Source organism: Myotis nattereri (genome assembly GCF_964212035.1).
Source record: "Myotis nattereri genome assembly, chromosome: 2".
Taxonomy (NCBI): Eukaryota; Metazoa; Chordata; class Mammalia; order Chiroptera; family Vespertilionidae; genus Myotis; species Myotis nattereri.
In genome coordinates, this window is record NC_138076.1 from 207,028,020 (window position 1) to 207,042,973 (window position 14,954).

Below are 14,954 nucleotides of genomic sequence, written 5' to 3' on the forward strand. Positions count from 1 at the left end.
CGCGCCCCCGGCCACCCCCCACCAGCGGCTCCGGCCCCACGCGCCCGGGCACGCGGAGCGCCAGACTGCGGCGTCCCGGCGGCCGGGGGCGGGGCGGGGGCGGGGCCAGGCAGCGGGACCCGCCGCCCATTGGTCGAGCGCAGTGCCGAGGGCGGGGCGTCGGCTCTAGGAGGCGGAGGCCGGCGCGGGCTGTGAGTCCGGCGGCTCCGAGCTGGGGAGTGAGCGGGTGGGTGGGTGGTCGCCGCGCGACGGGTCTGCAGAGGGACTCTCGCGGGGACTGCAAAGGGCGCCCAGACCTGTGCTGGCGTCTGCCGCTGGGACCGCCAAGAGCCTGGGCGGCGACTACTTTCCCGAGGCACCGTTGACCTTGCTCGGTGGGGCGTTCGCCTCCGGGAGAGGGAAGGAGGGAGGAGCCGCGGGCCCCCGCAGATAGAAAGTTCGCCTGCTCCGGGGGCCAGAGGAGGTGAAGTGGGAGGAGGAGTCGGTTCAGACTAACTCGGAGCTGCGAAACCTTGGGGCGGCGTTCAAGGCCCCCTCCCACACGCGCGCGGAGCCCGGCGCCTCGCTCCCCTTTCAGCCGCCGGCATCGCCTCGCCTCGCCTCGCCTCTCCGGGCTGCAGAAAGGAGCCGTGGGAAGAGCTGCCGAGCTGGGGCCGAGGAGGAGGCCCCGGCCGAGCTGAGCAGCAGCCCAACCCGAGCGACCCCCGTCGGGGTGGGCGGAGAAGGTAGCCTAGGCGGCTAGGACGAGTGCGCCCATCCACGCGCGCACCCCCGGCCACCTCCCAAGGACCCCTGGGAGCCCCTGAGGGTTCTCTCTAAGACCAGAGTCGCCCCTACCGCTCTCCCCTCAGCCCGGAGCCCCAGGCGGGGACCCCGGGATCCGACGTCTCCGCGCCTCCGGGCACCTGGCTCAGCAGGAGTCCCCCGGGTCGGGGCAGGGCAGGGCCGGCGGCGGCGAGCCGGAGCCCGCCCAGCGCCCGGGCCCCGCTGAGCCTTCGGAACCCACCCATGGGGCACCGGCTCCTCGTGCCCCCTCGCCCGGCTGCGCCCAGCCCGGCGCCCCCAGCGGCGCAGAGGAGGAGCCGGACGCAGTGACCCAGGAGCCGCAGACCCTGGAAGACTCGGCGGCCGGAGAGGCAGGCTGTTCCCCGCAGCTCCAGGCGCTTCCAGGCAGCCCTCCGAGCGGAACCAGAGGCCCGACCCGCCCTCCCCAGGTAGGAGAGAGACCCCCGACAGAAGTGGGGAGCTGGCTGTAGCGGGGAAGCCAGGCAGAAGGGTTTGAGGATTGTCGGGGTGAGGCTGGGGGAAGCTTGACATGATTCGCACAGTGAAACGGATCGTGGCAGGTCCATCCGGCAGCTTTGCACATCCAGAGGAAATTAAGTCAGCTGAGCACCTACTGTGTGTCAGGCTGGGTGCTAGGCCCTTTATTTATGCCTGGTTAGAAAAACTTACTGAACTTCTACTCTTATTGATTGGTGCTAGAAGCTTCCATTCAAGAGCCCATTTGAATATGAGGAGACGGGTTCTCAGGGAGGGAGAGGTACTTACTCTCCCCCTCTTTCCTGAGCCAGCTGCTGCTTGCACACCTGGAAGGAGGGTGGGACTGGATGTGGTCAGTCCGGTCCCCCTCCCCTCTGGCCCCCCGCCCTGAGGAGGACCCCCTCTGGGGAGGGAGGAGAGAGGAGCACCTTCCTTGTCCAGAGTTCCTTAGCTTTCTCTGGGTTGGTGCACGGAGTGTTTCCTGAGCGAGTCCCTTCCCAGGATGGGTGTCCTGTACTCAGCTGGCCAGAGGGACCCCACGCACCTCTGAGGGGCTCCCTCTGACCTCTCTGCCCCCAGCCCTGGGAGGAGCAGGAAGGATATTGTCCAGGACCTCCTGGGAGGTAGGAGGCCAGGCTGGGAAGGGCAGCCAGCTCAGGAGCCCGTGATTCAGGCTTCCCCTGGCACCAGGGACACAAGACGGGGTCCCTCAAGACCTCTGCCTGCTCTCCAGTCCCACCCCAGTGGCTGCTCCAAAAAGCCCCTTGACTGCGCAGAGGCGTCACGAAGCAAGGAGCCCGCTTGCTGTGTGCCAGGAGTCGTGTCAGCCTCTAGGCTTCTCACTGGGCTCTTTGGACCACACTCTGGGTTTGCTTTTACCATTTCCCTTTGAGAGATGACCAACCAACCCCCCCAGGCCAGGCCATTTGCCCAAGGTCGCTGGGCTGGTGAAAGGCTGAGCTGGTTTGCTGGCCGGTGATGCCTGCTTGCCTGCCTCCATCCTGAGCCACCAAGGGTGGTGAGGTTGGCTTTGCAAAGCCCCCAGGACCCATCTCAGCGTGGGCACGGAGGCTGGCAAATCCGTGTGTCCAGAGAGGCTGCGACGTGCCCTAGCGGAGGAGGCTCGAGGTGTGTGGGAGGGAGGGGGGGCAGTGCAGTGGCGGAGCTCTGGGGTGCTCACAGGGAAGAGGACGCGGCCACACTCTCGTCCTGCGGTCCTTGCTCACCTGACCTCCATCTTCCAGGCAGGCCCTGGGGGAGGGGCTCAGGAAGAAGGGGCGAGCCCACAGATGCATGCGCTGGGAGCTGGAGCAGGGTTTGCTGGAGAGCCCTGGGCAGAGTGCCCGCACCCAGCTGCCTGGAGGGAGAGGGAAGGAGACTGTAGCAGGCCTCGGGGGTCATTTCCTCCCAGACTCCAGCCGAGGCTTCCCTGAGTCAGTCACCATTGTGAAAGGCTCCGGTTTGGTCTGGGGGTGGGTCTTCACAGAGGCCAGAGCTCAGGCTTGGAGCCAACGGCCTGACTTTAACCCTGGCCCGGCCACTCATCTCTGTGAACCGGGGCAAGCGACTCCAGTCGATGGTGGTCCCCTCTTCGTGGGGCTGTTGTGAAGTCATTGGAATAACGTACACAAAGTACCCAGTGATGGAAGCCTGCCCGGCTGGGGTGACTGTTCCCCCAGGATGACCCCACCCCAACTCTGCTTCGGGCCTTTCTGCCTCCCAGGTGCCCTTAGAATGGTCCTGGAGTGGGGGGTCTGCCCAGTCAGAGACCTGCACTCAGGGACTCCTCTGTCCCCTTGAACCACCAGGGTGGACTGTCACCCCGAAAAGGGCCCTTTGAACTCTGACCCCTGACTCCTCCTCACTGTGTAGGTGTCAGCCTGGCTGAGGATAGAGAGGAGCAGGCAGTGGGGTGGAGAAGCTGTGCCCACAGCACTGCCCACAGCTCCTCCTCTGGGGGAGGAGAAGGGGGAGAGATGCGAGGGTGGAAGGCGGAGCCCACAGGGGTGCTGTCACCTGGCATCCAGGTGTCTGTGAGCCTCACATAGCCCCACGTGGTTGAGGCCACGTGAAAGCTCACAGTCTTCTCTCACAGAAGAAAGCCACAGATTTTCCCTCTCCTTGTTTGCCTCTCCCTGCCTCCGTGCCTCCTCTCTCTGACTCTCTCCTCTTCTCTCTGATTCCCTGCCTCCTCTCTCTCTCTCTCCTCTCTCTGAGCCCCTGTCTCCTCTCTCTGACTCTGTCTCCTCTCTCTGGGCCTTAGCCCATTCAGACCCTGATATTAGCATGTCTGTAAGAGGAGCCCTAGGGGTAGAGGCTGGGGTGGGTGGGGATGGAGACAAACACTGTTTCTGGGGGCTGCTGGCCTCCCCTCTCAGTCTAGACAGAGGTGACCACCAGCAGAGTCAGAGGGTCTTGGGGAGGGGATGTCCTTGTTGGGGCCTCTTTCCCCCATCTCTGCTGGTGGCCCAGGCTGGCTCACAGCTCTGAAGGAGACTGGGAAGGGTTCGCTGCTGTTGATCTTGTATCCCCGGCTCCCCACTGCCCACCTATGCGTGTGCCCAAGGCACTGAGACCCTCCTTGTCACAGCCCCCGGGCCAGCCAGGCAGGGTGGGGGTGGAGGGAGAAGAGCCCAGAGGCAGAGCCATTGGCTTCATTCATTCATGGATCACTTATTGAGCACCAGCTGTGTACACGGCCCTGAAACCCTGTGGGGTAAATGGAAAGATGGCTTCAGACATGAGTAGGGTGGGGGGCGTGGGGGTCTTAGCTTGGAGTCACTGTCCTTGGAGCCACCCTTATTAACTTGGGCGCCAGTCACGTAGCCTTTAAGCACCAGGGTCCTTATTTGTGAAATGAGGAAGATGAGAGGTGCCTCAGAGGGAGGGGGTGAGGAGACGCCACAGCGCTGGGCAGCCTGCCTGCGGCCCCGGCCCTCCTCTGCTGGTGGCAGACAGGTGTGGAACCATGGGCAAGTTACCGAACTCCTCTGTGTTTCAGTGCCCTCGTCCGTACGTTGGGATAACTCCACCTGCCTTCTGGGATCACTGAGGGCGAAGGGGGTTAGGACGTGTTCTCATCACTTGGAACATTCTGGAATTTATTAACTGCAAAATAAATGCCAGCTATTATTCATCTACACTTAGCACAGTGCTTGGCACGCGGCAGGGGCTTGGTTCATGGTGGTCGCTAGCCTGGCTCCCGGCCTGGGTCAGCGGTGTGCTGAGCAGCCTCACTGTGTGCGTCTCTTGGCAAGTCATTCATGGACATTGTGGCCGCTGGAATCAGCCGCGGTGGCAGTATGTACGCCAGGGAAATCGACAAACGCTAGCAATCAGGGCTTTTTCAAAAGGTATTTTTTTGAGAGCCGGTTTACTGCGCAGCGGCTGTCCGTCGCCTGGGTGGGCAGGACGTGTGCCAGGAGACTTGCACACAGGATCTGTCTCCACCTCAGGTCTCGGCATCATGGCGGACAGAGCTGTAAGATGCTGGAGAGAGCCTTCGCGTACATGAGCGAGGCACTCCAGGCCACTGACCCGGGGCACCCAGGGGTGGGGGCCAGCACGTACCCCCCCTTGTCACTCCTCTGAGCCCCGTTTTCCCCGCCTGCACCTCCCTGTGTGGCGGCCTGGGGGTCGCTATTTCAGGGGCCCGTATCCATTTCTCGTTCCTCTGCTCTAGAGAGGAAGGGGTTCCTGCCGGGGTGGGTCGGGTCCGAGCAGCCTTCAGACAGGAGTAGCATTTGAGCCAGACCCTGAAACACACAAGGGAGGGGGTGTTCCGGGGGAGGGACTCGCCTGAGCTGGGGAGCGGAGGCAGATCTCAGCGGAGCTCAAACCAACTAGAGTGACAGGGGCTTGGGGGTCCTGGGGGGATCCTGATGGGTGCTGAGATAGGAAAGGAGGGAATCTGGGCTGTGACTGGCCTTGGGGGGAGAAGGGGGCTGATGGAGCTCCTGGAGGTTTGGAGCTCAGATTCATTTCAGCCTCGTCCACAAGGCGGGAGGCTCCCATAGAAAGCTCTGGGTATATCAGAACCATGAACCCTTGGAGTTCGAAGGACTTGAGTTGTTCAGGGGTCATTTCTCTGACCCATATCGCCTAGTCCAGGTCTCTGGGTCTCCTGAGGTGGGCAAACTCCCAGGGCCTGGGGGGGAGAAAACTGCCGGGCAGCCCACGCTCTGGCATGAAGGGTGTGGTCTGGACACGGCCTCTCCCATGTCGTGTCCTGGAACCACAGGCTTCTGGGAGGCCAGAGACGGAAGGGACGGATGGATCAGGGAGAGACCGGAATCTAACAGGAGTTAACATCTCTGAGATCTCGCCACGTGCCGAGCCCTTGACAACAGCTGCATGAGTTGAGTCCATTTTATAGATGAGAAAAGTGACTCCTGGGAAAGTTAGGCGACTTGCCCAGGAGCAATAGTGAGGGACACAATGAGGGTTCGAGCCCTCGCAGCCGGTGCTGGAATAAGGAGCGAGTGAGCGAGTGAGTGAGCGAATGAAGGAGGAAAGAAACGAGGGTGTGAACCAGGGGTCCTCACACTACAGCCCGCGGGCCACATGCAAATACAAATATTGTATCTGTTCCCGTTTTGTTCTTTTACTTCAAAATAAGATATGTGCAGTGTGCGTAGGAATTTGTTCATAGTTTTTTTTTAAACTATAGTCCGGCCCTCCAACGGTCTGAGGGACAGTGAACTGGCCCCCTGTTTAAAGAGTTTGAGGACCCCTGGCACTGTGAACGGACGAACGTGCAGAACTCCAGAGCCGCTTAGAGAGACCCTAGGCCACCATTCCCATTTTACAGACGGAAAACTGAGACCGAGCCAGGAGCCAGGCAGAGGAGGCCACGGGGCGGCAGGGCTGCACCCGGGGCCTCCTGACGCCGCTCCCCGCTCTCTGTCACAGCCCCGAGCCATGATGAAGACCCTGTCCAGCGGGAACTGCACGTTCAGCGTGCCCGCCAAGAACTCGTACCGCATGGTGGTGCTGGGCGCCTCCCGGGTGGGCAAGAGCTCCATCGTCTCCCGCTTCCTCAACGGCCGCTTCGAGGACCAGTACACGCCCACCATCGAGGACTTCCACCGGAAGGTCTACAACATCCGCGGCGACATGTACCAGCTGGACATCCTGGACACGTCCGGCAACCACCCCTTCCCCGCCATGCGCAGGCTCTCCATCCTCACAGGTGGGTGCCTGGGCCGGGCGTGGGTGCCGCGCATGTGGGCTGTGTGCCCAGCGCTTTACAGCGGGCAGAGCGCTTGCCCGCCCATCGTCTGAGACGAAGGTCACAGAGGCCCCGTGCGCTGTGCAGGTCACATCGGTGTTGCCGCTTGTCCGGGCAGATGTTGGTTCCAGGACCCAAATTCCCTCTGTCTAGCTCTGGATCCATTACCCAGGACTCCAGAGCGGCCTTCCCGACCAGGAACTGACAGAGACGGGCTGGGATGTCCCTCTCCCGGGAACAGGGGCTGCCGCCTTCCTCCTGAGGGAGGGGCTCCGGGGCCCACGGCCAGTCTGCTGGGCTCAGGTCTCTTGACATCCCGTGTCCTTTGCCACCTCTCAGAGCGGTAAGAACAGGAGCCCGGTGGGGGTCAGCCAGAGGGCAGGCGGGGGCCCTGCCCGTGCTGGGGGCTCGGTAGTAATGACATAACGGCGGTGGTGATAGCTAACACTTACTAAGAGCTATGTGTCTGGGGCCCAGTCTTAGAGTTCGGCATTTATTTATTTAATCCTCACAGCTAACCTAGGAGACGGGTATTCGCCTCTATTTTACAGGTGGGGGAACTGGGGCCCAGCGAGGTTAAGTTACTCCGGTGGTAACACCGCTGATGACTGGAAGCCTGGCTCATGCTTTACCACTAAGCTATCCTGAAGCCGCTCAGCCCCGCGAGATTGCTGGGGATCAAGGGGCAGGTGGGGATGGGGGCTGGGCCGTCACTCAGGTGACGCCAGCAGCTTCGTGTGGTAACGAAGCGGGCAGGCCTAGAAGCCAGGCTGCCTGGGTTCAAGTCCTGGTTCCCCTGCGTCCTGGTTTGGTGCTGGGCACGGGCTTGATCTCTTCGTGCCTCACTTTTCTCATCTGTTGTTGGCATCACATCAGCCATTGTGAGAACTAAATGAGTTAACACATGAGAAGCGCTGGGTGAGCAGATAGCAAGTGCTCAGTGAGTATCGGTGGGAAGTAAAGCAGCCTGTGCAGTGTGCCTGCTGCGGGCTCTGCGGAGGCCTGTCCCAGGCCACGCCCACCCATCGCTGGGCGGTGATGAAGGGAAGGAAAGAGCAAGTAACCCCCTCTCCAGTCACCGCCAGAGTCACCCTCAAATCAGATGCTTCTGCACCAAGAATCCCATGTCATGCTCACCCTCCCCCCACACCCTGCTCATGCCCCCTCTTGGGGTGCCAGGCTTGGGGTGAAATAGTCCATATTTCGGAGAGGCGGTGTGTGAATAGAAAGAGCCCTGGACTGACCTGGGTTCGAGTCTTGGCTCCACCATGGGGCTGGCGTAGACATGTGATCAGAGGTCCTAATCGCAGCCTTGCCAGCTGCTCGGGCATAGCCTCGCCTCCTCCAGTGAGGCTGAGAGGAATGGAGGAAAGTGCGTGGGGGCACTTCCAGCACAGGGTGGCTATGGCAGGACTGTCAGCCCTTGGGGAGGGGCCTGGGGCCCACCCATGTAACTAGGCTGACATCTGAGGCAGGGAGAGGGGGAGAGGCAGAGAGCGACCACAGGCATGTTTTCAAAATTAATCTTGAATGACACAAACAATATATACAAACACACCCTCCTTTAAACACATAGACCAGGCTAAAAAGCCCCCTTGACTCATGTCCCCTCCCCCAGCCCTGTCCCCTCCCGGGGGTGGCCACCCCTCAGTGTGGCGTGGACTGTTCCGGCCCTCCCCCACGAGCACATTAACATTCCTGTTGGAATCCCCACAACAGGGAGTATTTTCGTCTGTTGCTCTTTTCCGTGCATATACCATTCTGAGCACATCTGCCTGCCGCTTGCTGTTCCACTCACCCATCCGTGCCTCCTTTCCAACCTGGTGCTGACGCGCAGGGCAATCTGAAAACCATCCATTCTGCCGCCACCTCTCCCAGCTGCCAACCCCGGCCCGCTGACTCTGAAGCTTGGCGCAGTCTTGCATTTGAATATGTCGAGGCTGCCGAATCCTCAGGGGCCCCGGCTTAGCCTGAAGGGACGGGTTTGGCAGCCCAAGTGGAATCGGTTGCCAGGCTGGTACTGCCTGGCAAGTGCTTTTCTAAACAGCCCACACCATCATTCATTCCATCCCATCCCTTCGCATCCATTCAGCTGGCTTTATGAGCACCCACTGTGTGCCGGGCCCTGGGAGGCGGAGAGGGTGATGAGGCCCCCCTGCTCCAGAGCTCACTGTTCCGAGCGCACCATTGGCCGGTGCACAGTTCTGAGCGTGGCAAGTGCTATCCTGGGGACGGACGTGTGCTCTGGGGTCCAGGGGAGTGGGCGGCTGCTGCCAGGCCTGGAACTGCTTCATCCTCTCGAGAACTTGGGCCGGTTGCCGCCGCCCTGAGCCTCAGTTCCCGCATCGGTAAAGCAGGGATCTGGCCATCTCACCAAGGTGAGGAAGGGTCTTTGAGCATGAGGTTGTGATCACTGTAGTAAGATCTGGAAATTGGGATGAAGGCGGCAGCCCTTTCTCTACCCCAGCCCCCTCCACATCGTCCCTGTTTCAGATTCAAAGGTCTCCTCCAGTGATGCCGTGAGCTCAACTAGGAGTAGTGTGGCCCTTGGAAGCCAGCACTCGCTTATTCTTTTCAAGATTTATTCAAGAAGCAGAGAGCACCTACTGTGTGCCGGGCACTGGCTAGGCGAGGACAGACTTGGCCCCCAATCTTGGCCTGGCCACATGGAGCTATGGGATCTGGGGCAGGCTGCTCGCCCTTTCTGAGCCGCAGTTTGCTCACTGTACCGCGAAGGTAACATACCTCACAGAGGTCTTGTAAGGACTCAGGGAAACGGTGGGCATGAAGTGTGTGGCCCGTGCCAGCTCCTGAAGGTGCGTGTTCTCATTAGCATTGTTGATACCCAAAACCACTGGCCAGCGTCACTGCAGTCATCTCCTGTGACCCTCAAGGTCATCCCACAGGGCAGTGCTGTGTCCACATGGGACAGATGGGGAAATGAGATTGGAGAGGTCGCATGGCGCCCTGAGGTCACGTGGCCCCCTGAGGTCACGTGGTCCCCTGAAGGCCGTGTGGCTGGTGAGTGGAGGAGGCAAGATGCACACCCGGGCCACCTGATGCCTCACCGAGTTCCTGCTGTGCGTGAGGTGCAGCTCCCGGCCTGGGGTGTGCTCTGAACGAGACAGGCAGGACCCCTCCTCTCATGGACGTTGTATTTATTGTTATTCTACCACCGTCCCCACAAGGGCATAAGTCACTCAGCCCTGCAGGGAAACGGGGGTGAATGAACCGTGTCCGAACCAGGCGGTGCCACCGATGAGCTGCGCGGCCTCGTGGGGGAGAGGGCTGTCGGGAGCCTCCTGCGAACTCACCGCCTGGAGTTTCTCTCCCCACAGGGGACGTCTTCATCCTGGTGTTCAGCCTGGACAGCCGGGAGTCCTTCGACGAGGTCAAGCGCCTGCAGAAGCAGATCCTGGAGGTCAAGTCCTGCCTGAAGAACAAGACCAAGGAGGCGGCGGAACTGCCCATGGTCATCTGCGGCAACAAGAACGACCACGGCGAGCTGTGCCGCCAGGTGCCCGCCACCGAGGCCGAGCTGCTGGTGTCGGGCGACGAGAACTGCGCCTACTTCGAGGTGTCGGCCAAGAAGAACACCAACGTGGACGAGATGTTCTACGTGCTCTTCAGCATGGCCAAGCTGCCCCACGAGATGAGCCCCGCCCTGCACCGGAAGATCTCCGTGCAGTACGGCGACACCTTCCACCCCAGGCCCTTCTGCATGCGCCGCGTCAAGGAGACGGACGCCTACGGCATGGTCTCGCCCTTCGCCCGCCGCCCCAGCGTCAACAGTGACCTCAAGTACATCAAGGCCAAGGTCCTCCGGGAGGGCCAGGCCCGGGAGCGGGACAAATGCACCATCCAGTGAGCGGGAGGGACGCTGGGGTGGGGCTTGGGCAGTGCCTTACGGGAGGCGGCCCGGATGCCCGCACCCCCCAAGAGACCCCCCAATGGCAGTCGTTGGCGCCAGACTGGAGGACCCCAGCCTTGAACCTCTGAACCTTCTCTTGACTTCCTGCCTCCTCCCTCTGATTCCACGGATCCCCCTGGTCCCAGGTCCGCCGGGCGGGGACGGATCTCCGCAAGCAGGAGACGAGGCTGGGAGACAGCTGGACTTGATGCAGGGACCCAAGTCGAGCCTTCCTGGCCTTGGGTCATAAGAAACACTGATGCCAGAGGGGCCAGGACCCCTGCACCCCACAGGGCCTCCTGGGACGGCGCCGGGATGAAAACAGCACCCAGAGCAGCCGGGAGAGCTCGGCTGTCCTGGCGTGAGACCCAGCTTGGCTCAGCTGGCAGCTAGGAGAGCCCTGCACTCCCAATCCTGAAACTCTTGCCCTCTGGCTCAGCTGTTTCTACCCCTGCCCCCCACGTGGGCCCGGCTGTCCGGGACCTCAAGCCAGGGGCATCTGTGTGTGGAAGGGGGTGCAGCCACGTCTCTGGGGCCACATCCGTCTCTGGGACCATGTCCACCCCCGGGACCACCTGCCTCCCTCCGCCTCCTCTCCCAGGTTTCCCCGTCTGCTGGTTTACTTTGTTGTTACAGCTGTTCTCACGTCGTGTGTAGCGTAGGAATGGAAATCCTTGTACTGTAAAAGCCTAGTGACCCCTCGTTGGCCAGGCCCCCATCCAGTTCACGTCCACTGCCTCCCCCGTGCCCCGACGGGGTTCCATGGCCTGTCTGCAGCTGGACACTGCCCTCCATCTGAGCTTTACAGTCCACACTCACCCAGGCGGGGCTGGGCGTTGGGCCGCTTCTGCCCCAACACCCCTAACCCCCCCACCCCCACCCCCCCCAGCTAGTTCAGGACAGAGCTCCATCTAGAACCAGGCTCTCCTTGGTGCTGGGGCCACTGTGTGCTGGAAACGGGGTGAGTGATGCACTTTATGACCCCAAGGCCAGGGCCTTCCCCAGGCCTGGCCTCTTTCCCCTCCCCCGCCCGCCTCTGCCCACCCTGCTGTCCCACTGCCTTCCGCACACACAGCTGGTGGGAGGCTTGGAGGAGCAGCCGGGAGCCAGAGCCGAGCCTGGGAGAAGCAGGTGTAAAGACTCCCAATGGGTCTTTTTCTCGTGCCCGGGATGGGGCGGTACTGGGTACCAGGCCTGCTGGGATTTGAACCTCTAGACCAAACGCTCTTGTCATCAGCTCTTAAATACACTTTGTACTTTAATTTTCTGAAAATATTGATGTTTAGGGCCACAGAGAACCTTAATAATCATCTAGTGACTCTTTCCAAGGCCCAGAGAGGGTAAGCAACTTGCCCGAGGTCACACAGCAAGTCTAGGAGCGGCAGACCCAGGGCTAGGTCTGGGCATTCAGCACACACCATGATGTGTGTCCTCTCCTCATGCTGCCTCTGAGGCTCCTGTAGATTCGGTGTACGTTGTGCCCACGTAGGCAGTGTACACACATGCGAACACACATACACACAAGCCCTAGCCTCAGCTCTGCACACCCTCCGCCCGCAGCCTGGCCCCTGCTGCTCACTGCAGCAGCCCTGACCTGCATCTGTGCCCCTGCCCATCCCGCCCCGAACCTTCCGATACCTTGGCCAGGGCAGGTGTGCGGCCTGGCCTCGCCCAGACCTCTGTGTATCCTCTCGAATATTAAAGTGGGTTTGTTTCTAAGCCGTGTCCTTGACCGTGTGCATTTCCAAGAGGAGGTGGCCTCTTCGCCCCACAGCTGTCTTTCCCTCCCCGAGTGGCACCTGCTGGGGTCCTCGCTCTGTGTCGGTGTCAGTCTTCACGGTTAAGGATGTCGGGGGGAGGGGGGAATCAACTCCAAGCCTCTCTTAGCCCAGGCCCTCCTGGGCCCTCTTGGGGGGGTGCTGAGCGTCTGTCCCTCTAGAGGGGTGGCCCGGTGAGAGAGGAGAGGACCCTGGGGACCGTCAGCCCGTTGGTGTCACCATGGTTGGGTTCCATGTGGCTCCCATAGAGCATCGATTTTGCCCCCAGGGGACATTTGGCAATGTCTAGGAACTGGGTGGGGGTGGGAGGGGGTGTCGTGCTCCTGGCGTCTGGTGGGAGGAGGTTAGGGACACTGCTGAACCCCTCCTGTGGCCAGGACAGCCCCGCAAGAAAGAGTCACCACGTGGATGGTCAGCCCTGAGGGCAGGACACTGCCCAGGTCTGGGCACGGCTGATATGACGTACGACTTTCTGGATGAGCAGAGTGTGCCTTCCTGGGCAATGAGACGGGACAGGGGTGGGGTGGCAGGTGGAGGGAGAGGGAGGAGGTCTTGTCCTGGTACAACCCTGAACGTGCCACCTTGGACCCAGGGGGAAGGGAAGGGAACGGGCCAGGCCCGGCTGCATGCCTTCCACCCCTCACCCCCCGCTGCCTCAGGTCTTCAGCTCCCGGAGAAACATGCTCCTCATGTTTACCTGTTTTTAGCATCATGTCCAAGATGGCAGAGCCGGTGAGGGGGCAGGTTGGGGAGTCCACACCAGAGGCCACCGAGCTCCTTGTGGGCGAGGAAAGGATTTGCATCTGGGAGTTGCGGACGGGTCTGTGCTGCTGATCAGTCAGCAAAGGCCCCTGCATGTAGGTGCAAGGCCTGAGACGGAGGGCAGGTCAGGCCCTGCACTACCTGCTCAGAGACAAGCAGGGCAGGCCCCTGTGTGCGGGGAGCTCGCGACCCAGAGCGAGAAGCCCCTGCCTGCACAGTTACAAAGCAAGGTGCGCCCGGCTGTGGTGGCCGCAAAACCAGGTGACCCTGGGATGCAGGGAGCTGGGGAGAGCGCCCTACCTCTGCCTACCCAGGAGCCCAGCCCCTCCCATCCTTGGCCCACACCAGCCCCAGACGATCAGTGTGGGAGGCAAGTCGCTCCGATGCTTCCCCACACCTGGGTAGTCCCTCTGCACCGCAGGTCAGCCCTGCACCTCTAGACGCGCTGAACAGGGAAGCCACCGGGCGCACCACAGCGAGCCTCCCACGCACGGCATCCGGCCCAGCCGACCCACCTCCTCCATGTGCGACCCCAAGGGCGCCATGTCCTTGCCCAGTTGTCATCTGGTTCGGCTCTAAATGAGAGGTGGGGAGGAGGGCAGCGGACCAGACAGCACACCCACAGCCCCTCACAGCCCTGCGCTGTCTATGAGAGAATTAATATTCCTGTTACATAACCCACAACATTCCGATCGTTGCTAAACAGAACACGCTTGCTCCGGCCCCAGTCCCTGCATCCCACACTCTCGCCCTGGAGTGGGGTGAGCCAGCAAAGGGCTTTGGCGGAGGGAGAAGATTTCCCCAGCAAATCTCTTCTTAGCCCTGGGACAGAGGGTGGAATAAGATTGTAGGAAAATTCTTCTCATGGGAGACCCTTCAGAGACAAGCCCAGGGCAGCCCGTTTAATTCCTGGCCCGAGAAAGGGCATGCTGGGAGTCTGATTTCAGAGAATTCTGCACTGCGAATTCTAAGTACTTGCTCTGTTCCGCCTCCCTGAACCTGTCACTTACTCAAAAGAAAAACTTCAGTCTGCATCACAGCTTGGCAGGGAGGTGGCGGGGGTGGGGGGGGGGAGGGGGGAGAGGGGGGAGGGGGGTGCTGACGGGAGGTCAGCCAGCCGGGACTCAGAGGCTAAAGCTGCTGGGAACAGGGGACGGGAAAGGGGGAAGGGAATGGGAACTGACCTGTGTTGAAGACCTACTGTGCACCAAGCACTGTGCCGGGCCTGTTACCTGTACCCTCTCATTGGATCCTCATGGCAAAGCTATGTAGAAGGATGATGAATCCCTTTTTGCATAGTGGGAAACGGAGGCTCAGAGAGGTAAAGCCACTTGCCCAGGGTTGCACAGCCGAGTGGCAGATCTGGGCTTGAATCCGCGTCTGACTGCAAAGCATGTTTCCTCCCCAGAGCTTTTGTAACTGGGCCAGCTGGGGGGCTGCTCTGGCGGGAGAGGCAGCAGGGGGGACGTGCTTCAGGAAGCAGGCAGGTGTCATTCACAGGGCGGGAGGCGCCCTGCAGCTCATAGCAAAAGGAGCGCTTGACTTTTTTTTTCGTGGGAGAGTCTGAGGTAAGCATGCAAGGCCAGAGGGTGCTCTGCTCCACCCGGTCATTCAGGCTCCATCTCCACAGTCTTGTCGCTGTCGGCGAGGTTGAAGCCACCGCCACGTTCAGGTTCCATGAGGGATGAGGGAAAAGCGTGCAGAGGATGCATCCCTGCTGCTCTCGGCGCCCCGGACGCATCCCTTCCACTCACTTTCCCCTGACCAGGCTCAGTCACGTGACCTCCCCACCCTGAGAAGGTCTGGGAAAGGCAGCTCCCTGCTAGGTGGCCGGGGCCCTATGGTGACTCATCATTGCAGAGAAAGCGGGGAGCCATCCATCCGCTGGCCAGCTGACAGTCTCTGCCCAGTCGCCTCCTCCAGTGCCAGGCCTCAGGACCTCACCTGCAACCTGACTTCAGCTCCACCCAGTCGCCCCCATCAGAGAGCCACCCTGTCCGCCCGCTGCTCC

At 61.3% G+C, this 14,954-nt stretch overlaps 1 protein-coding gene across 1 annotated transcript; it reads left to right on the forward strand.

Moving 5' to 3' along the window:
• Nucleotides 1-494: 494 nt before the first annotated feature.
• RASD2 (RASD family member 2) lies at nt 495-12,122 on the forward strand. The gene is made up of 3 exons (XM_081082605.1): nt 495-1,214; nt 6,175-6,454; nt 9,832-12,122. Exons 2-3 carry the CDS (start codon nt 6,184-6,186, stop codon nt 10,359-10,361), a joined length of 801 nt encoding a protein of 266 aa, XP_080938731.1. The 5' UTR covers nt 495-1,214; nt 6,175-6,183; the 3' UTR covers nt 10,362-12,122.
• The last annotated feature ends 2,832 nt before the right edge of the window (nt 12,123-14,954 follow it).

Coding starts and splice junctions, on each gene's coding strand:
- RASD2 (XM_081082605.1), top strand. CDS start 6,184: ATGATGAAGACCCTGTCCAGCGGGAACTGCACGTTCAGCGTGCCCGCC. Junction 6,455..9,831: donor CAGGCTCTCCATCCTCACAG/GTGGGTGCCTGG, acceptor CTCTCCCCACAG/GGGACGTCTTCATCCTGGTG.